The 23,012-nt window shown below is 34.3% G+C and overlaps 1 protein-coding gene across 1 annotated transcript in view; it reads left to right on the top strand.

Moving 5' to 3' along the window:
• The first annotated feature begins 2,830 nt into the window (after positions 1 to 2,830).
• The window catches only part of TFEC (transcription factor EC), a 139,183-nt gene continuing 119,001 nt past the window's right edge, over positions 2,831 to 23,012 (top strand). Inside the window, exons 1-2 of the mRNA XM_042970323.1 lie at positions 2,831 to 2,859; positions 3,808 to 4,056. Coding sequence (XP_042826257.1) covers positions 3,859 to 4,056 — 198 coding nt within the window. The 5' untranslated portion in view covers positions 2,831 to 2,859; positions 3,808 to 3,858. The remainder of the gene's footprint in view (positions 2,860 to 3,807; positions 4,057 to 23,012) is intronic.

The following is a 23,012-nucleotide window of genomic DNA, read 5'->3' as shown; positions in this document are numbered from 1 at the left end:
TAAACTTAAAGAGGAGAACTGCTGCTTTTAGAGAAACAGACACTTCTTACCTTCCCTCTCTGTAAATTATCACGAATTCATCCCAAGTTCTCACCTTTGTTGTTTGCTTTGTTTTGTTTCTGTTGTAAAGGTCACAAAAAATGCTGTTTGGATACATTGAGTCTTTGGTCAACTGAAATCTCCAAATCTATTCTGTATAAATTATGGTGAACCTGGATATTTCCCAATTTACATCTATTTAAATTTTGAAATCCAAAAAATATTGCGTATTTTCCACTTAAGTGAGTTTGGCCCATTATTCTAGCCTATCACACATTAATAACAATAGCAATTTATTGAGTCAGTTATGTCTCCAGTACTGTTAGAAGTTTAAAGTATTAAATTGTTATTAATAATTATTAGTAAGTCAGTCAGAGAAAGATATCATATGTTTTCACTCATATGTGGATCTTCAGAAACTTAACAGAAGACCGTGGGGGAAAGGAAGGGGATAGAAAATAGTTACAAACAGAGAGGGAGGGAGGCAAACCACAAGAGACTCTTAAATACAGAGAACAATCTGAGGGTGGATGGGGCGGGGGGGGGGGGGAGGAAAATGGCTGACGGGCATTGAGGAGGGCATTTGTTGGGATGAGCACTGGGTGTTGTATGTAAACCAATTTTACAATAAATTATATTAAAAAATATTATTAATAATTATTACTATATCATATTGTTATAAAATAATCAGGATAATAATAAGAGTTTTATTTTTAAATGTTGATTTTGCCATTCAATGAATGTTATTTCTCCCAGCTTAGTTTTTTTCCCCATATTTGAGCAGCATCCATTCTATGTGTTTCTCTAAGTCATATTAAATACGTTAAACAGCAATGGGGAATGAAGGTTCTGTGTCCACCATTACAAATGTTACTCAAGGTCGGTTTCCCAAGCTTCTGTGGTTTTGTCTTCAAAGGGCCCTACAAAATAGATATCTGAGGACTGAGAGCTATTTTTAATATATCAATAAGTGAAAATTTGGGGAAAAATTAGGCTCATGTTGAATTATTAATCAGCTCTCTTTGGGATTGGTAGTTTTAGCAACTTTGCCTCCCTAATAACTGAGCTCACATAGATTTATTTTATCAGTGAACACATTATAAAAGACTTTGTAAGATGCTTTGCTGAAATTAAGAACTGACATTATATTATAATCCTCCTGACAATCACCTTAGGAAGATATGTCTCTAATTTTATTTTATAGAATGCTGTATTAGTTTCCTAGGGCTTTCATAACAAATTACCACACACACTGGGTGGCTTAAAACAACATAAATTTATTCTCTTACAGTTCTGGAGGCCAGAAGTCCAAAATGAAGGTGTGAACAGAAATGGTTCCTTCTTGGAGACTCAGCTGGAGATTTCCATGTTTCTTCTCTCCTGGCACAACTCCAGTCTTTGCCTCTGTCATCACATTGAAGTCTTCCCTCGTGTCTCTCTTGTCTGTGTCTCTTCTCCTCTTTCTAAGAGGACTCCAGACATATGGATCAAGGCCTCACCCTACTCCAAGATGACCTCATCTTAATGTGCAATTTAATTATATCTGCAAAGACCCTATTTCCAAATTAGGTCATATTTATAGTACCAGGGGTTAGGACTTCACATACTTTTTTTTTGGGGGGGGGGGAGGAGAGGGGACACAATTCAACTCACAACAAAAAGAGAAAAGGAGAAATTACTAAAGTGACCAGGGCACAGATACAGAATATGAACCCAATGCTTTTGTCATCACACACTACTCTTTTGTTTCCAGCTCCCAGTCTCTTAGTGAATATTGCACTTTATTTTTTGTGTCTTCAAAGACTAGCTGCTTGATAATTTGCTGTAGAATTTCATGGGGACTAAAAATAAAGCTCGCTAATTCTTGGTGTCCAAATCTATTATTTCCCATTTTTATTAAGTTGTTCTCAACATTAACTTCGGTTCCTCAAATACTTTTCTTGTTTCCAAGCTCATATAATTGCTCTGGACAATTTATTTAGATTGGTTTGCTGATTTCTTATTACCCACTCTCCTATATTGGGCTTCAATTTCATTTTGATGATTGTTCTATATACTCTAGTTTAAAGCATAATTAGTTCTGCTTTTCTGTGTGCATATGCATTGTTCCTGGGCTGTAGTTTGTCATAGAAATCACTGGTCTTTTCTTATATCCACCTTCCCTTTACAGTTCTTCTGTTGCCTTCCAGTAAGGGTTGGCAGTTCCCTTTACAGTTCTTACTGTTCCAGTAAGGGTTGGCAGTTCCAAGCAGAGCACAAATTACCAAGTACACAGCCAAATTTAATCAGTTAACCAACCAACCAATTAATAATTATTGGATTCCTATTGTGTGCAAGAGCTGTGTGAGACTGGATGTTATAACAACGTAAGAAAGAACACAAAAGAAATCTTGCCTTTGAGGAGCTTGTAATCTAGTATGGGGAGTACAACAGAGTAAACAGGCAATTGCAACAGTATATGGTAACTGCTATGAAAATAATTGGGCAAAGATGTTGCCTGTGTGCAAGAGGAATACCTTACCCAGATTTGAAATAATTGCCAGCACCACACTTTTGTAATTAGTTACATTTTCTCATACATTGTTCTCTTATTATTCTAACTTACTATCTACTTTTACATATCTCCACTGTGCCTAGGATGAGAACTCACATTTTGCAGCCAATGTATTTTTTTTCCTTATGATAATGTGCAACATATTAATCCAATAAGAACAGTATTATTAGAGTTAACAACAATTAACCTCTCTTTTTTTTTTTTTTTTTTTTTGCAGATTCATATCAATGATATAGTTCTCTAGAAAAAAAATCAGAAAAGAAGAGGTTGGTATACTATCTTACAAATGCTTAAACCAGAGTTTATCTCATAAAGATTATTTAAAGATATGTTAGAGCATTAATTCTAAATTCCCTGGGGTGCATTTGTTTAATCCAGACACTTCACATTATTACAATGTCATATATGGTGCAAGATTTTATAGAGACTAGAAAAAAAAGATGTTTTTCCAGATACATTGAACAGTAATATGGATGGCCATTATCTACACATTCAGTTCCTCTAGCAGCTTCCTCGTTTTACTTTCATGGCTTTTTAAGAGGTTACTTCTAGGACAACACTGCTCTTCAGTCTGCAATAGTTCAAGTCAGAAGCTGAGTGAGGGAAATGCGGTATCCATTGTGGTCTGTTTTTCTATGTGACAGTTGTTCCTATTTTGTGTTTGTTTCTCCTTTAATAAGGATACAACTTTCATCTAGGGAGATGTATGGATCACTTGTTAGTGCACTTAAATGCACTAAGGCACTCCATCAGCTGGAAATTGTGACTTGTAGTTGAATTATTTTTGCACAGCGAATGGTTTTCCTTTTGACATATTTTAATATACTTGCACACTGAGAGCAAGAGTGGGTGAACAGAAAACAGACTGTTTTATTAACCCAGCAGTCACCTTTGAGGTTTGTACATGTCCACTTTTTTTCTTGCCTTTGTACATAATCCCAAGAGGCTGGTACCTGGCTTTGCTCAGAATAACAAAGTCAGGCACAAATCTCCAAACACAATTGTTAGCTGAATGCCAACTGTTTCTTCTCATCTTTTTTTTTTTTTTTTTTTAACTTGAGCATTAAGAATTGTATCTTTATGGGTGAACCTTAACCATTAAAGAATGAGTTTGTTTTTCTATTTCAGATGCTCTCCCTATCATTTACTAGATTTATTTCACAATATGTAATCTTAGGTGATAAAAGAAAATATTTTTTGCATGTTTTTTGCAGAGATCCTTTTTTTCCCACATCCATTAATAGTGAGAAGAAAAGAAGACAAATATGTTACAAGCTCTAACGGGACTCCAATTTCAACAGAAAGAACAATTAGGAGAAAAGGAGAGGAGACTTCAACTCAGCCAGGAATCCAGGGCCCGGCGTACACAGTTCCACATGCAATTTTCATGCAAACCAATGTTTCAGAGACTTTTCTCAGTAAGACCAGAAATTTCTTCAAGTCAATTACCATCTTTTTCTAAGGTATGCGTCTGTATATATATACATATGTATATATACATATATACATATATATATATGTATATATGTATATATACATATGTGTATATATACATATGTATATATGTATATATACATATGTGTGTATATATATATGTATATATGTATATATACATATATGTATATATAAATTATGGCTATAATTTCTAAGTAAATACAGTAGGCAATCACATCTAAAATCCATACATTTTAATTTTACTCAAAAGTAATAAAAATCCATACCCTTCTCCCAGCTCCCAGTAAGTGGCTCATTTAAAAGTATGTAAATATTAGAGCGACAAAGCATTCAAGTGCATAATTTTCTCTTTCATATCATCATCATTATCAATATCATCATCGTGATAATAAGACCAGTTGATATCTTTGAGCCTTTTATATGTTACAAAGAAGTTTCATATCATCTCATTTGATATGAAACCAAACCAATCAGTGAGGTGTGCCTTATGAATAGAAACATTACTAAGAATGATAAGCCTTTGTGAGGCACCTGGGTGGCTTAGTCGGTTAAGTGTCTGACTCTGGGTTTCGGCTCAGGTCACGATCTCACACTTCATGAGTTCAAGCCCTGCATCTGGCTCTACATTGACAGTGCAGAGCCTGCTTGAGATTCTCTCTCTCCCTCTCTCTCTGCCCACCCCCGCTTGCTTGCTCTCTCTCAAAAATAAATAAATAAACTTAAAAAAAAAGAATGATAAACTCTCTAAAAGCATTCCAAGACTTCTAAAATACAACTGAGTGGTATGGTAGAGAGAAAGTATGACATCTTTGAGTTAGAATTCTGAGTCTGCATTGTTAATTCTCTGATATTGGGCCTTTTAAAGCATTGCTTTGTTGAATTGTTCAATATGAGAGATAATAATTTTGCCAAAAGTGGTTACAGAGTTTGACTGAAGATTACTTTAGTAATGAAGATTACTAAATTTTAGTGTGTAAAGGTAGCAAATGTATTATAGATGGGATTTTTTGCAGGGGAGTAGGTTAGAGAACATAACTTTGAAGGTCAACACCATGAGTGTGTGACCCTAAGGCTAGGAACCCATTCAAGGGAAAACACCTAGTAGATGGCAGAGGCAAGATTGGAATCCATTTGTTTTTCTGCTTGCCAGTACATATCTAGAATTCAGTTTCATTTAAATACCATATTTTGAGCCACTATCTTTGACCGAGTTCTTGATCTATAATTATAAGATACAAATAAGAGATCTTACTATAAAAACTTTATAATGTAGAAGGGTAAATAAATAAACACATTTGAAAAAATACTGTACATACATGTGGTGCATTGTACTTGTACATGGGTTCAGTGATTTCATGGAAGGCTTTATTATTGTGAGGCATTTAAGTTAGACCTAGAAGAATTGCTGCATCCATTTTTGGGGAATACCTATATTGACTATATTTGCTTTAGCTTTCATATTAAGCCTATTCTTTAGAAAATACGACTATCCCATGAACCTCTTGTAAACTTTCAACCATGAATTCTTATTTATTGTAAATTAAGCTTTCAAAAGTCATTGCTTTTTGGGGTCATGGATATCTTTTGTTTATAATTATTTCTGACTTTATTACATTTTTATAGTCTTTCTAACTTTATTTAGTAAAATGTGTTTAGGCAGGAATGCCTTTTTAAATTTTTTGCTTAAGTTTTAATTTTTTTTAATTGAAGTATAGTTGACACACAATATTACATTAGTTTCAGGTGTGCAGCATAGTGATTTAACAAGACTATATGCCATGCTATGCTCACTACAAATATATCTGCCATCTGTCACAATACAATGCTACTATACTACCAGTGGCTATATTCCCTATACTGTACCTTAAAAATTTTTTTTTTATGTTTTTATTTTAGTTTTGAGAGAGACAGAGTCAAGCAGGGGAGGGGCAGAGAAAGAGGGAGACACAGAATCTGAAGCAGGCTCCAGGCTCTGAGCTGTCAGCACAGAGCCTGACATGGGGCTCGAACTCAGGAGCAGTGAGATCATGACCTGAGCTGAATGAAGTCGGAGGCTTAGCCTACTGACCCACCCAGGTGCTTCCCTATGCTGTACCTTTTATCCCTGTGACTTACTCATTCCATATGTGGAAGCCTGTATATTCTATACCACCTTTACCCATTTTGCCCATGCCCCCACACCTCTCATCTCTCTTCCTAAGCAGGCATACTTTTCATGGAAAAATCACTTAACAGTGAGTGCTACAATCTTTGTCGTCTTAGAATCATCATCATTATCCTCCTTACATCCTCATTATCAGAACAATAAAATCTTGGTACTTTTTAAGCAAGTGCTATGGGGACAGCCATCATGCTAAGCACTTCAAGTACATTATTCCTAGTTTCTTAATAATCCAGTAGAGTAGTTGTAAGCCCCATTGTGCAGAAAATGAACTGAAGCTCAGAGATTTTTAAGAAGTTAGTTCAGAAGATCACAATCAGCAAGAATGTTTTTGTTCTATGACCAGGGCAATGTTGACACTTATTATTTGTCCACCTAGTTGGAGTTTATCAGTTTCTCACTAGGTTTATTAGTGAGAATTCAGATGATTTCCAGTACGAATAACCCATTTGGAAGCAGATTAAGCCACCAAAAGAATTTGTTGGTTTCTAATACTAGGAAGGACAGCTGATATCAGGGGTGACTGGAACCAGGACTTCAAATATGTTAAGAATGTGTTTATCTCTCCTCTGTGCTTTTCTCTGCATATTGTCTTTGTTCTCAGACCAGCTCCTTCTTGCAGCAGACTGGGTAGGCTTCATTCCCTTCAGGCTCACATTCTCACAACTTGCTACCCAGGAGAAGGGGGACTTATGTTAATTAGCTCCAGTGTGAAAATTTCAGATAAAGACTTACTGGGATCGCAGCTCCATCCCTTGGTCTGGTCATTTAGGGGGTAGTGAGTGCTATGCTCAGTTTCTATTAGGCAGGTGTTCACTTCTGTGGCTGTGGGGAAAGATAGAAGGGATAGTGCTTTATTTCACTATCAGCAGGGTGGGGGGGGTACTCTACAGATATGACCTCCAGAAAACTATTTGGAGGTAGTCCCAATTTTTGCCTCTTAACACAGGCCATCATGATATCTGCTCTCAGTGTCTTAATTAATTTTCTACCAGTAACACCCCAAACTGATATGACATAATAAATCATACCTGCAGGATGGAAAGGTTTTGTCTAATTTGCCCATTAAGCTAAAGTATGTCAAGTTTGTTATGAACATTTGAAGTTGGTTTTAATATTTTTCTAGATCTTAATATTTTGTTATTTATCTAAGGTAGAAAATTTTGTCTCTGACTGGGAACTGGATCAGCCTCTAAAATTAAAAGAAATGAAAATCAGTACATAATGGATAGTTTCCAGACTCTGCAGAAGTGATATGTGGACAGACATGCCTTACCCAATGGGACCATTTGGTCAACTCTGTCTTTGGTTAGCATATGCCAGCATCTCAGAACCTGATCAGTACTATGTGATATGGTAAAAATTAAATTTCTGGGTTGAAAAAGCTAAGGATCAGAATATGGTTTGACTTTATGAAGGATGCCACTTCTGAAACTCTGTTTGAAATCATCAGCCCCCTCATTCTTTTGACTCAGGCAGGGTGCTACTGTAAAAGATTATAAACTTTAGAGACACATAGTGTGCTAAATACATTTAGATACTATGTTATGAGACTTCTTAACACATTGTAAGATACGTTTCAATGAATATTTATTATTTATTTTTAAGAATGAAATTTGGCCATTTTAGAGTATGTAAAATAGGAATCTTCTTTAAAATGGAAAAATATTTCTTTCTAAGCACTGTCATGTACCAGCCCTGTGTGGAATGTTAATGGACAGACTCTATGTGGAAGCTCTATCCTCTTGAAGTGTCTAATTTCATTCTGTTGATAAAATGTAGAAGGGATAAAAATTATGAGAAAAATGTAGTCTGTTTCTTTTCTATAACAGTTTCAAATTTTTCTTGAATTCCCCACTGCCCTCCGAATACTCATACCTTACTGGGAGACAGGTAGATAAGAGATGGGTCAGAGAAGATGGCAATTGGGGAGTGGAAAATGGGAGAACAATTTAACCTTCTAGTTAAATGTATTTCAAACCTTTTAGTTTAAAATGATTGCTTTCAGGTTAAATCTGCCTGTTTTTGGCAAATACTGTCTTTCATGGGTATGAAGCTTATGTCCTCTTATGTCTATATGTACTCTGACCATGCTTCCTGTTGGCTTCCACTGCTAGGTCTGTGGCTAATGGGATTCATGTCCTGTCCCCTTGGCAGAGGCAGGGTCAATGGTTAATGCCAGTCGACCTTAACCTCAGTCACAGAGTCCAAGCTGGACCACCTCATATCACTTCTTAACCACTGGGGGCTTGCAGGAATATTTGTTAAGTCACCATTTCTGATATGCTGAGGTCACTCAACACTCAGAGTTCTAAATGGAAAACAGACCAAAAGCTCCTCTCGTTCATGTTTCTTCTTCTCCCTTTTGGGGCTTCTGTTCTTTGCAGACCCTCCAGTACATACACACTAACGACTTTGACCCAGAACAGGGAATTAGGACCTTCATGTCTAGACAGACTTGTTTCCCTTTGTCTTCTTTCTACATTTTTCTCTTTTTTTCTTTTCTTTTCTTTTTTTTTTTTTTTTTTGGAGGAAACATTACTTCTCCCTGCTATGAACTTCAAAAATTCCTTTTTCAAGTTGACATTTACCTTTACTTTTCTCTGGGACCATGAGCAGAAGGGCAAGGAGTTGGAATGCAGAAAAGGAAAATATACAAGAGGTGTATATCAAGGATATTAATCCTGAGATAGGGGTAAAATTTACAGAACAAGAGAAGGTAATAAAAAAAAAGAAAACAATCACAGAATCAATTGCTAAATATTCCATGCTTAGATAAAATTTTCTAGTTGTACTTTGGGTGTTCCAAATTTGTCAGATAACCTGTAGAATTTGGGTATCTCCTCTAGATAAATCTCATTTACATTTATGCTGAAAAACCTTTTGAAGTTATCTATTTCAAAGACCTCTTAACAACACTAGCTTCAAAAAAAGCAAAGACTTACAAAGGAAATAATGCCAAGTGTCCTTTGTATTACAACTTATATACTTTAAAAGTCTCTCTGTCTCTAGTGTTGATAAAAGGGAAATTACAGAAGCTATAGAGCTAATACACATAAAGTGACAACTATGCATTGTCTAGAAAAGTTTTTTTTTAATCAGAATAAAGACATTTTCCTCCTAAAGTTCCATTTTGTTATAAATATGAGGAAAGCATGGTTCAGACCTGAGCAAATGTAGCTACTACTATCTGATAATGAGTGATGGATGAATGAAATGGTAGCAGGGGCTTAACTTTCATCCAAGTTATGATCATCTTCATGATCAAGAAGCCTAAAGAAGACACCTAATCCCCATTGTGTTTTCTGAATAATACATTATTCATTATTATACATCTGAGACTCATAGCATCTAATACCCTGTGAAATAGCTTTATAGCCCAAGAGTTTACTAATGGAGGAAAATGGCTCAATGAAACCAAGGGGTGCAAGAGTGGGAATCATCTGTTTCCTTACAGTCTTCAAGTATAAGACAGTCTTTCACTGTGACTCTTATTAATCAATACCCACTTTCAGGATCTGTCTTGATTTTAGGTAATGAAGCAGAGAGAATTATACACCCTTTGGGGTTACATATTGTGGCCTCCAAAGATGTTATAATATTAATGTTCTTCTTCACTGATTGGCTTATAATTTTAGCATAATTTCTTTTTACCTATCTTGAAAATTGGTCGCCTTTAACTTTATAATCGTCCTCCATAAATGCGAAGACTGTTGTCCGTTTTCAATTTTTCCTTGTCTCTTTTTTTGAGGCTTTTAATAAATTATTATGACTAACAGCCACCTTTTCAAAGTTCTCATGGTTACTTGAAAATACATCATGGGAATTGACCAAAAAAAATCATTAAAGGTCAAAAATAACATACACTCAGCAGATAACTTTGTTTTGCTAATTTTTAGTGGCAATGCTACTGTCTTCATTTTCAATTATTTTTTAAAATATGTAGGTGCAGATATATACATGCTAATTATTTCTATTAGCTTCCAGTAGTTGAATAATGGTATCTTTCTGTGTTAACTGATCCTATGGGTGAAATTTCAAACATAAATAACTGAGAAAGGCAGAAATAGTATACATCTCCACTTCCAATTACATTTAAAATATTAATCTATAACCATACAAGCTGAGATTCAGTGCAAGATTTAAGGAGATGTCTTGGGGTTTTGTTAATTGTTTTCTCTCTCTAGATTCAATAGTTCTCAATCTCTCTGGCTTTTCTTTCAACTTTCTTCTGTTTAAATTCAAGGGACTGTCTGTCCACAACTTTTTTGAGACTTCTCCAGTCTGATTACACACTGTGTAAGCAGCAGTTTGGGCAGATACACTTTTCACTTGCTAGTGGAGATAAAAATAGTTTTCCTTCTCTTGTTTGGCTCCTAGTTACAACACTTTGCCTTAGTCCATTGGAGACCCATCTATTCCCTTGGGGCTCCAAATGTTCCCTCCTGCTTTCTTAGACATGTTCCATCTTGTCACCCTCCCTTAAATTGTTCCACCACATTCCAGGCACTTGCTCCCACCATATGCTGTTTTATTTTCTATACAGCTTTTCAAAGTATCTGAAAATAACTAACCTATCATGTTGAAGGGTTTGGGTGTTGTTTACTTGTTTACTGATTATTTGGCTCAACCACTGAAAATGTAAGCTTCATGGGAGAAAGGATCTTGTCTATCTTGTAGATACAGCTCTGAGGACTAGAACTGAGTAGGTGCTTATCAATATATTTGTTTGATAAAGGATTTTCCTTAAAACTCTGCTTTGCGGGTTACTTTTGGGGGGAGGATGACTTTTCACACTATCCCCAGGCTAATTAATCCACTACCATGGTTTCAATAAATGTAAATGCTTTAATCTACACAGGTTGTAGCTGACATCCTCTGAGCCTACAGCCAAATATCCTGCTTCTTTTACCTGGATGTCTTTCAAACTCAATATGGCCCAAATTAGATTAGTAATCTAGTGGCTCCCAGTGCCTTCACAAATAAAATAAAACAAAGACCCTGCTCATCGCTCAGTGTTTTGTACTTCATAACTGGAATACTTATCCATGCTCTTGCTCAATCCTTAAACTGGGCTCATCTTGGGGTGCCTGGGTGGCTCAGTCGGTTAAGTGTCCGACTTCTGCTCAGGTCATGATCTCACGGTCCGTGAGTTTGAGCCCCACGTCGGGCTCTGTGCTGACAGCTCGGAGCCTGGAGCCTGTTTCAGATTCTGTGTCTCCTTCTTTCTCTGCCCCTTCCCCATTTGTGAACTGTCTCTCTCTATCAAAAATAAATAAATGTAAAGAGGAAAAACAAAAAGCAAAACAAAAACGAAAACGGGGTTCATCCTTTCAACCCATTTGTCTCTGTTATTGCAAATTCTTATTGAGTTTCCCTCATACTGTTGAGTTTACCTTATAAATAGTTCTCAAATCTATCCACTTTTCTCTACTGCTGCTGCCATTATCCTACTCAAGTTAATTATCTTTTCTCATGTATTTGACTATAATGCTCCCTACTGATGTCCTAACTGCCTGTCTTGTTTCCATCCAATCTTTCCAGCCATGTATCCCTAAGGATCTTTCACCCTGTAAATGTGACTGTAGTATCCTTTTCCCAAATAAGCAAACACACCAACAAAAGCTTTTCAGTGGATTCCCATTCCCTTTCCGGTAAAGTTTAACCTACTTAAGTTGCTTAGAGCAGGTTGTGTCCTGACTCCTCTTGTCTTTCTTTGAGTACTCAGAAAAGTGAATGATTGATCTTTAGGCAATTTCCCTTACATTATACTTTCCTCAGCTGGACTATAGCTAGAAGCAAATTTAAGATTATATTCTCCAATAAGAACTTTGTGCCCTGTTTTTCCATATTAATGATTGAGAATGGAATATTATTAAACTTTGAAACAGAGGGATGTGTTAGGATTAACATCTGAAGATCAAAAATATATTCCTTAAGATTAAAATACACAAAAAGTGTTACTAGCAACAAAGCTTAGAATTTTCTTTGGGAATCATCTTTGGATCTGATCCAACACATGAACAAATGTTTCAGTGAATCACAGTTTTCAGACATTGCTGAATGGCCAAATTATTTTGGTCTAGAAAATTTTCAAAGCACTTATTACTTGTGTCCAATTATAGCCATAGAAATGTATCAATAACACCCTCAAGCATTTTCTAATTCTGAGGTATCATCTATTTCCTGTGAATAACTTACAATATATTCATATTGTCCCCCATCCCCACCCCCAAGCTTTTTTCTGCAATGAATGCTATTTTAAAAGTAAAAATTCCTTTGCTGGTTCTTGTGAACAAAAACACTCCTCCTCTTTCTTTAACCAATTATTTTTATAGTCAGTCAGGTCTGCCATTGGGGCAAATAGTTTAAATATTTTAAAAACTGTAATCCTTGAATTGTGTAAAGTGTGAAAGACACATAGTGTATGTTAAACTTATTTAAAATGGTTACTTTCTAATTCTACTTTCATTTTTTTTTCTTCCATTACAGTTGGGGCATATTGCAATTGCCTTCTTTCACTGTTATTAACTTTTTCCCTTTCATCAGAAAAAAGATCTTGCTTTCTTTGATTCCCTTAACTGATATTTTAAAAGAACTCTTCCCTCTCTTGCTGTCTCTCAGGCAAGTCCCATCTCAATTGTACTTTGTCATTCATTATCAGTCTTTGTGTCCATTCTCTTATCCCAGCTTAGTTTTTTTTTCTTTTCCTTTTTCTTTTCCTTTTCCTTTTTTTTGGGGGAGGGTGTGGGAGAGGTAGAAGTAGGGGGCACTGGTGTTGGGAGTCTCCTATCATTTCAGGCCTTAAGCAAATGAATTCATTTCAAATGGAAATTGCAGTTTACATCAAAAAGTTAAAGTTTCTTTGTCTTAATAAATTAGAGCCTTCTATAACACATACTCACCTAAAGAAATTTTAGAATAGGACTTCCAAATAACTAATAACTGGAAAATTCTGATCTTGGGCTGTAGTCACTGAAGATAAGGAAAGACATCTGTTTCAGTACCCCAGCTGGCTTTTACACAGACATTTCAGACTCAGTGTGCTCCTGCTCTTTCTTTTATCTATGCCCATCTGCTTGTATGGTGTGTTCCCACCCTAACATATTTTCAGACCCTTGCCATAGGGCAGAAGTGCCTAGCAATTATTTGTTGAGATAGATAGCCCACATAATACTGTAAGTGACATCTGTTCTGTAGGAAATCCTTCCCTTGTGGCAGCAGTGTCATATTGGCAGCTCATAGGAATATCAAAATTGACATACAGGAACAATTGAATGTTTCATCTTATCCTGAATTCTCACTCAGAGAGCATCCAATACCAGATGCTTTAGAGGGCCCTGTAACCCCCTGACTCTTTCTCTTGTTCTCTCTACACCTATGGTAATTGGCAATACTACACTATGGGGAAAATTTCTTCCTGACCCCAGCTGGTAACCAAATTATGCCCTAAAGCGTGAAGATTGGCATATTTTAAGTTTATTGTAGCTAAGATGGTGAAAAAAGAGATGTTTTTCATATTAATGTGCTTACCAGATTGACCTAAATAATAGCTTGAATAGTAAATTCCACAAATCACTCTTAATAACTTATTATTTGGCAAAATTACAATGACAGATGAACATTTTAATCTTTTAAGAGTGTTGATCCCCATGTTTGGCAATTGGTTCTTCTTCTTTACATTATTTCAAACTGTTGGTAAGAAAATTCCATAATGGTTCAAGATTTGAATCTTTGTATAAAAGTGTATTTGGTAAAATATTAATTCATTCTGAGTAAACTCTGAATTTGTTGATTTTTAGCTGTTTGATGGTAAGAAGGCAGGCAGAATTTAGAGCCAAAAATTGGGAGCAATAATGGCTCTATTCATTATTAGAGCCATCATTGGCAAGTTGAAAATGCAATATGCAAGGTAGGTTCTGAATAAATTCACACTTAATTCAATTTCCCAAACAATCTACATTGGTGGTGTTACCCTCTTCAGTGATTTCAGAATACCATGACAAACTCAGATTGAAAAAAGTTAGAATGGTATAATTGTGAAAGTCTTTTAAAATTAGAATTAAAATTAATCTACTCAATTACATAATTGGGGCAACCCATTTAATTATGTTTAAGTAAGACTTAAACATTTGGTATAAGTAGTAAACTACTCTTTTACCTCTTTATAATTCTGTAGGTTAGCAATATAGGCTAGATTCATTTTAGTGGTTCTTCTTTTGCTGTTCAGTTGACTTACTATCGTGATTATCCTGGGGATTGATGGTCTAAGATAGCCTCCCCCAGAAGTCTGGTTTTGGTGTTGACTGTCTGCTGGCCATTTGTCTGTAGAATAACTTGATTTCTTCATATGTAGCAGTATTCTAAAAGCAAGAAGAAAGAGGGCTAGCCTTAATGAGGAAATTATTTTATATTTCTGCTTGCATATTGTCCTATTGGGCCAGACTCATGGTTAAGTCCAGAGTCGATGTAGGAGACCATAAAATGGAGCAGATACAGAGAGGTTTTTCTTTTCTTTCTTTCTTTCTTTCTTTCTTTCTTTCTTTCTTTCTTTTTTTTTTTTTTTTTTTTGTGCTTCAACTGTAATAATCTACCACATATTGCTGCCATATTGCTGGTAGAAACTTATCTTTCTGATTCCTTAACACAATACATCCATTACTGGAATATTGTGCTAAATTCTGTAAATCTACAAGAGAATTGTGTAAATAATGTAAAGATCAATAAAACTAATTCCTCTTTCTATACATTTTAAATACAAGTCCTTTGTCAAATTTTATCCCAGCCTATAGTTTGTCTCTTTATCTTTTTAAAAAGATCTTTGACAGAGCAAACTTTTTTAATTTGGATAGCATCCAATTTATTAATCATTCCCTTTATGGATTGTGTTTTTGCTGTCATGTTTAAGAACTCTGTTTGTATATTGCTATGTATACTCTGTTTATTCAATTCACTGATATTTTGTTGAGGACTTTTGCATTTAAGCCCTTGAAAGATATTGACCTATAGTTTTTTTTTCTTTTCATTTTTTTTTGTATTGTTTTTGTGTGACTTTGATATTAGGATAACACTGACCTCACACAGTGAATTGGAAAATGTTAGTTTCTCTTCTATTTTTCTGGTAGAGATTATGTTGAGGTGGTATCAACCCTTATTTAAAAATGTTTGGTAGATTCCACCATTGAATCCATCTGGGCCTAGAGATTTCGTTTTTGTAAATTTCAAATTATAAGTTTAATTTAACAGTTATAGAGTGTTGAAATCCCCAGTTAAAGCTGTGGATTTGTCTGTTTTTCCTTTCAGTTCTATCAGTTATTGTTTCATGTATTTTGATGCTGTGTTGCTTTATTTAAAATAATTTTTTTTAATGATTATTTATTTTTGAGAGAGACAGACAGAGTGTGAGCTGGGGAAGGGGCAGAGAGAGGGAGACACATAATCCAAATCAGGCTCCAGACTCTGAGCTGCCAGCACAGAGCCTGACTCAGGACTTGAACTCACAAGCTGTGAGATCATGACCTGAGCTGAAGTTGAACACTTAACCGACTGAGCCACCCAGGCACCCCATGCTGTGTTGTTTTATATATATACATGTAGGATCACTATGTCTTCTTGGTAGACTGACCCTTTTATTATGTAATATTCTTTGTTGTTGGTAAGTTTCTTCTCAGAAGTTCATTTTATATGATATTAAAAGAGCTACTCTTTTTTTTTTTTAAGTTAAGGTTTGCATGGTATATCTTTTTTTCATCCTTTCAATCTGCATATATCATTTTTTAGAAATATGTTTTTTATCCATTCTGCTTTTCTGTCTTTTAATTGATATAGTTGAAACAATTAAAATTAATGCAATTATTGATATTTTAGGGAGTAAGCCTTGTATTTTATTTGTTTGCGATTTGTTCCCTCTGTTTCTTACTCTTTTGTTTTCTTTTTCTTTCCTTCCAGTAGGTTACTGAAAGATTTTTTTCAGAATTTCATTTGACTTATTTACCATGTTTTTGACTATATATCAATATATCATTTTGATGATTGCTATAGTATATTACAGTATACATATATTTACTGTCACTAGATACATATGTCACAGAATATGCTAGAATTGACATTTTAGTGCTTTGAATAAAGTGTAGAATATTGACCTCCATTTTGGTCTTTTTACCCTGCCAACATTTAAAATATAATTTTCTTAATTTTTTCTACATATTTTGAGCTCACATCAGATGGCATTATAATTTTTGCTTCAACTAACAAGCATAATTTTAAAAAATCAAGAAAAAATAACTCATAAAATAACAATTAAGAAATGACCCAATTAAAAATTGGGCAAAATATCTGAGCAAATACCTCACTAAAGAAGATATACAAATGTCATTTAAGTGTATGGAAAGATGTTCAATATCATATGCCATTAGGGAATTTCAAATTAAAACCAAAATGAGATACTATGACAAACATATTATAATGTCCAAAATCTAAAACACTAATACAATACCAAATGCTGACAAGGATGTGAAGCAACAGAAATTCTTATTTACTGCTGGTGGAAATGCAAATTGGGACAGCCCCTTAGGAAGACAGTTTGGTGTTTGTTTGTTTGTTTTTTGTTTGTTTTTAAATAAAACTAAACATACTCTTTCTTTCTAATTTTCTACATAGAGGATCATGTCATGTATGAACAAAGGCAGTTTTATTTCTTCCTTTCCACTATGTATATTTTATTACCTCTTTGTTTTGCTTTGTTTTATTGCATTAGTTAGGACTTTTAAGAAGATGCTGGAAGGCATTGGTGAGAGGCAATATCTTTGTTCTTTTCTTTGTTTTTTTTTAAAATGTTTATTTATTTACTTTGAGAGAGAGAGAAAGCTAGCAAGGGAGGAGAGGAGGAGAGAAGAAGAAGGGTAGAGGGGGAAAGGAGCAGAAAGAGAGAGAGAGAGAATCCCAAGCAGGCTCCATGCTCAGTGTGGAGCCCAATGCAGGGCTTGATCCCACAACCCTTGGATCATGACCTGAGCCAAAATCAAGAGTGGGTCACTCAACTGACTAAGCCACCCAGGTGACCCTCTTTGCTTTGTTCTTGACCTCAGTGAGAAAGATTTGTTTCACACAGTTCAGTTTAATATTAGATGTTGGAATTTTTGTAAATATTCTTTATCAAGTTGAGGAAGTTCTCCTCTATTTCTACTTTGCTGAGAGTTTTTACCATAAACGGGTGTTGGATTTTGTCAAATGCTTTTCTGTATCTATTGATATGATTATGTGATTTTTTCTTCTTTAGCCTGTTGAAGTAATGGATTATATTAATTGATTTTTAAGTGTAGAACCAGTCTTGCATACCTAGGTTAAATCCCAGTTGGTCATGGTGTATAATTGTTTTTATACATTGTTGGAGGCAATTTGCTAATACTACAATTTATTGAAGATTTTTGCATCTATGTTCATGAGAAATCTTGGTGTGTAGTTTTCTTTCCTTGTAATGTCTTTGGGTAATGCCGGCCTTATAGAATAAGTTAGGATATATTCCTTCTGCTTCTGTCTTCTGGAAGATATTATAGAGAATTAGGATAATTTCTTCCTTAAATATTTGGTAGAATTCACCTGTGAGTCTATCTGGGCCTAGTCCTTTCTGTTTTGAAAGGCTATTAATTATTGATTCAATTACTTTAATAGGTACAGGTCTCTTCAGATTGTCTAGTTCTTGTATGAATTTTAGCAAATGTGAGGATAGAGTTGTTTATAATATTCTTTATTGTCTTTTTAATGTCCTTGGGATCTGTAGTAACATCCCTCTTTCATTTCTGATATCGATAATTTGTGTCTTCTTTCTTTTATTCTTAGTTTCACTAGAGGTTTATTGATTTTATCGATATTTTCAAAAAGCAAGATTTTGGTTTTGTTGTTTTTCTGTATTAATTTCTTGTTTTAAAGTTCATTGATTTCTGATTTAATTTTTATTATTTGTTTTCTTTTGTTTACTTTGGATTTAATTTTGTCTTCTTTTTCTAATTTCCTAATGTGGAACCTTAGATTACTGCTTTTAGATCTTTCTTCTTTTCTAATATATGAATGCAGTGCTATAAATATCCCTCTAAGCACTTAATTTTCATTTCATTTGTTGTATGTTAATTTTCATTTAGTTCAAAATATTTTTAAATTTCTATTGATTTTTTTTTCTTTGACCTACTGTTATTTACAAGTATGTTGAATCTCTAAATATTTTGAGATTTCATGCTGTCTTCTATTATTGATTTCTAGTCTAAATCTGTGGTCTGAGGGCATACAATATATGATTTCTATTCTTTTAAATTTATTAAGATGTGTTTTATGGTCCAGAGTGTGGTCTATGTTGGTGAATATTCCATAAGAACTTCAAAAAATATGCATTTTGTTGTTTTTGGATGAAGTAGCCTATAGATGTCAATTATATCCAATTGATGAATGATATTGAATTCAAGTGTGTCCTTAGTTATTTTCTGCCTGCTGCATCTGTCCATTTTTGATATATAGGTGTTGAAGTCTCCAAGTCTAATAGTGGATTCATCTATTTCTCCTTGAAATTGTATCACATCTTATTTCATGTATTCTATAGTTAAATCCATACATATTAAGGATTATTATGTTTTCTTATAGAATTGACCTCCTTATCATTATGTAATGGCTCTCTTTATCCCTGATAATTTTCTTTGCTCATAGATGTACTATGTCTGAAATTGATGTAGATATTCCTACTTTCTGTTAATTAGTGTTAGTATGGTATATCTTATATTTTTTGTCTTTCATTTACTTTTAACCCATATATTACATAATACATAAACATATGTATATAATTATAATCTTTGTATTTAAAGTGAGTTTCTTGTAAACAACATGTAGTTGGGTATTGTTCTTTGATCTACTCTGACAATCTCTTTTGATTGGTACATATAAACCACTGATATTCAAAATGATTACTGATATAGTTGGATTAGTATCTACCATATTTGTTACTGTTTTCTCTTTGTTTTCCTTGTTCTTTGTTTCTATCTTTTTCTTCCACCCTTCTTCTGCATTTTGTAGTTTTCACTAAACATTTTGTGTGATTCCATTTTCTCTTCTTAGCATATCCATTATATAATAAAAAACTTTTTTATTATTTTCCCTAGAGTTTACAATATACTTTAACAACAAATCCAAGTCCACTTTGAAATACCACTATATCACTTCATGGTAGGGAATGTAGTTTATAATAACAAAATAATCTTAATTTTCTCCCTTTTGTTCTTTTATGATTGCTGTCATCCATTTCACTTGTACATAAGCATACTCTGTCTCTCTCTCTCTCTCTCTCTCTCTCACACACACACACACACACAAGTGTACATAATCAAGTTCATTGCTACTATTATTCTGAATAAACTGTTTTTCTGTTAGATCAATTAGGAATAAGAAAACGACAAGCTTTTATTTTATCTTCACTTATTTATTCTCCTATGCTTTTCCTTTCTTTATGTAGATCCAAGTATCATTTTCTTTCTCTCTAAAGAACTTCTATTAATAATTCTTTTAAGACAGGTCTACTGGCAACAAATTCCTTTATTTTTTGCTTGTTCGAAATAGTCTTTATTTTTCCTCAATTTTCAAGGATAATTTTGCAGGTTGCTAGGTTGTTGTTTTTTTCTTTCAACACTTTAAATATTTCACTCTACTCTCTTTTTGTTTGCATGTTTGCTTTTGCCCTTGGATAGATAAGGTGTTTTTTTTCCCCGTTGTGGCCTCTTTCAACATTTTTTCTTTATCTTTGGGTTTTTAAAGTTTGAATATAATATGCCTAGTGTAATCTTTGAAGCATTTCCCTGTTTGGTGTTCTCTAAGCTTCCTGGATCTATGGTTTGGTGTCTGACATTGATTTGGGGGAAATTCTCAGCCATTATTGCTTCAAATATTTCTTCTGTTCCTCTCTCTCTGCCTTCTTCTGGTGTTCCCATTACGTGTATATTATACCTCATGTAGTTGTCCCACAGTTCTTTAATATTCTGTTCTGCCTTTTCCAATCTTTTTCTCTTTCCTTTTCAGCTTTGAAATTTTCTAATTGTCATATCATTAAACTCAGAATTTCTTTCCTCAGTCACGTCCGGTCTATCAATGAGCCTGTCAAAGGTATTCCTTACTACTGTAACAGTATTTTTGATCTTTAGCATTTCTTTCTAATTCTATTTTAAGATTATGTTAGTCATCTGTTCTTGCATGTTGTATACTTTTTCTACTAAACCCCTTAGCATGTTAATCATCCGTGCCATATCTGACTCAGGTCTTATATGTTACTCTCCTCAAACTGTGGGGTTTTTTGCCTTTTAGTATGCCTTGTAATCTTTTTGTTGAAAAGTGGACATGATGTATTGGGTGAAAGAAGCTGCTATAAATAGGCCTTTAGTAATATAGTGGTAAATTATGGGGGGGGGGGGAAGGGAAACATTCTATAATCCTGATTAGGTCCCAGTCTTTCGGTGAGCCCATCCATGCCTTTGGACTGTGAACTTCACACCTTCTCAATTCCCATTTTCACATACCATAGGTGGGACAAGATGTCTACATGGGGCTGACATTGGGTATTTCCATTTCCCAAGTAGGGTAGGATCTGGTAAAATAGTTTCTCCTGAGAGAAGGTCTTGTTAAGAAAAACAGTGCTCTGGTGTATTTCAAATGGTTATTTTCCCCTACCTTTTGTTAGAAATAGAAGGGAATTTTTCTCTGATTATTCATTGTGAGAGCCTGGTAGAACTCCTGGAGATAAAACTGATAAAAGTGGGAGGCTCCATATGTCTGGGTACTTCTAGATCTCTTAACTCTTAGTCTTGTCCTCACTGGGCCTCCAGCAATTTATCATTACAGTTTAGGTTTTCCTCCCATGCTACTGGTTCCCAAGAAGTTTTCTGCTCCTGGATTTCTGCTTGGGTAAGTTGTGGTTCTCTGTATCTGTTTGTCTGTCTCTCCAGTTTGGAAGGGGGCAACAATTTTCCCTGTGACCTCACTATTCTGACAGATCTCAGAAGAGTTGTTGAGTTTTTAGTCTGTTTAGTTTTTAACTTGATTGTAGGATGAAGTAGCTACTTTTAAGCTCTTTACATTCTGGACCAGAAACCAGAAGTCACACATTTACTTTAGTTTTGTTTTTGCAGTTGGTATAGTAGCATGAGTGAAACGTTTTCCATTTTCAATAAAGCAGAAGCACTTCATAGAGAAAGTAGGTTTTAAGGTGAGCTAAGGCAACAAAGTTTTGAAAATTCAGTGGTTTTATGGCCAAATATTAGACAGCATTTTGAAAAGGTCAAACTCTAAAAGGAATAAGTAACAAACTCTGTATTATAAATTCTGTAAATCTTGGATACCATTTTAATGATATCTTTGCAAGTGGGTATTACACCTGTTAATTAAAGTTGAAAAAATAACCAACATCCTCATTATTAGTATCTATAAGTAGCAATTCATCTGCTGGGTATCTCAGCCATATATATTTAAAGCACAATGTGCTACATAAAATCGGTGATAGTTTAATTAGCATCTGATGGGAGTTAGCAATTTAACTTCAATTTACAGCATAAAGGTTAGGTGTGGTGAGCTCATTCTATAATACTGTGCTATCGTAATAATGAACAGTAGATTGACCACAGAATAAAAAAATAAGAGTAAAGGAAAACCAACCACAAGTTTGGTAATCTGTAAAGGTACTATGTTCCAACAAAAACTGTACTCTAATTTTTAATTTTTAAATACTTTTGTTATTATGTGTTAGTGCTTATGGGAAGCTAAAACCTGAAGTCTAGTCTAGACCTAGGCATAATGAGAAAAAGTAATCATATTAACAGCAGTTGGTCTTACCCACCTGACTTCAAACTAGTTCTGATTTTTATAAAACTTTTCAGGTTACCAGATGCTAGGGGCAAATTCTTTGTAGTGTTTATGATTTCACACTCAGAAATCAAGATTATTTATGTCCTTTTCTACCTTCTTAATGTATTAAAACTACCTTACATATTATTTTCTTGGTCTTCAACCTGTCTCAGTGGTTTTGATATTTGTCCCTAATGCTTTTAAAGCGTTCTTGTGGTGTTTGTTTTTATAAACTCAACTCACTTTTATAATAAAGTCTATCAATTTGTACAGCCTGGGGAAAAATAGAAAATGAAACAAAACAACAACAAAACCCTATGTACAATGTTTTTACAAACTGCCTTTGAAAAGTTCTATCTCAGGAATACAAGAAAAGTGAACATAACCAAATTTCTGATACTGATTTTTTTCTGGGGGGGGGGGTTATATCTATACAAACTTTTAAAGCTTGCATTTTCTCTAAGGTATATCCACCTATGAATATATTTTTCTAACATCCTCTTAGATCTTTTTTCACTACCAAGGCATTAGAAATCAATGAAGTCATATAGTTGGAAAGGAAGCAGAAATATTTCTATAAAAAGCAAGAGATTATTTTAGCCATAAACAGATGTGAGAAAAAAAAGTATGGGCCTTGAAGTTACAAAGGCAATATGCATTTGGTAAGAGCACAATGACAAAGTAATAAAATTAAACAAAAAAAAAGCAAAACAAGAGCAAATTCCATCTAAAACTATCTAATGGGTAAGTCATATATTATATTGTAAATTACGTAAATTTAATCTTTAGAATTTAAAACCTCAAATTCTGCATTTTTAATTTTTTTGTCCTAAAGCCCTATCTTGCCCATTTTGTTGTCCTGTGCCTTTATAATCTCTCTTCCTCATTGTGTGTCCCTGGGAAATTTTTTTTTTGCTTTAAACACAAAAATGATGG

This window comes from Panthera tigris, chromosome A2 (assembly GCF_018350195.1).
Source record: "Panthera tigris isolate Pti1 chromosome A2, P.tigris_Pti1_mat1.1, whole genome shotgun sequence".
Lineage (NCBI taxonomy): Eukaryota > Metazoa > Chordata > Mammalia > Carnivora > Felidae > Panthera > Panthera tigris.
This window is presented reverse-complemented; position numbering and strand designations above follow the sequence as displayed.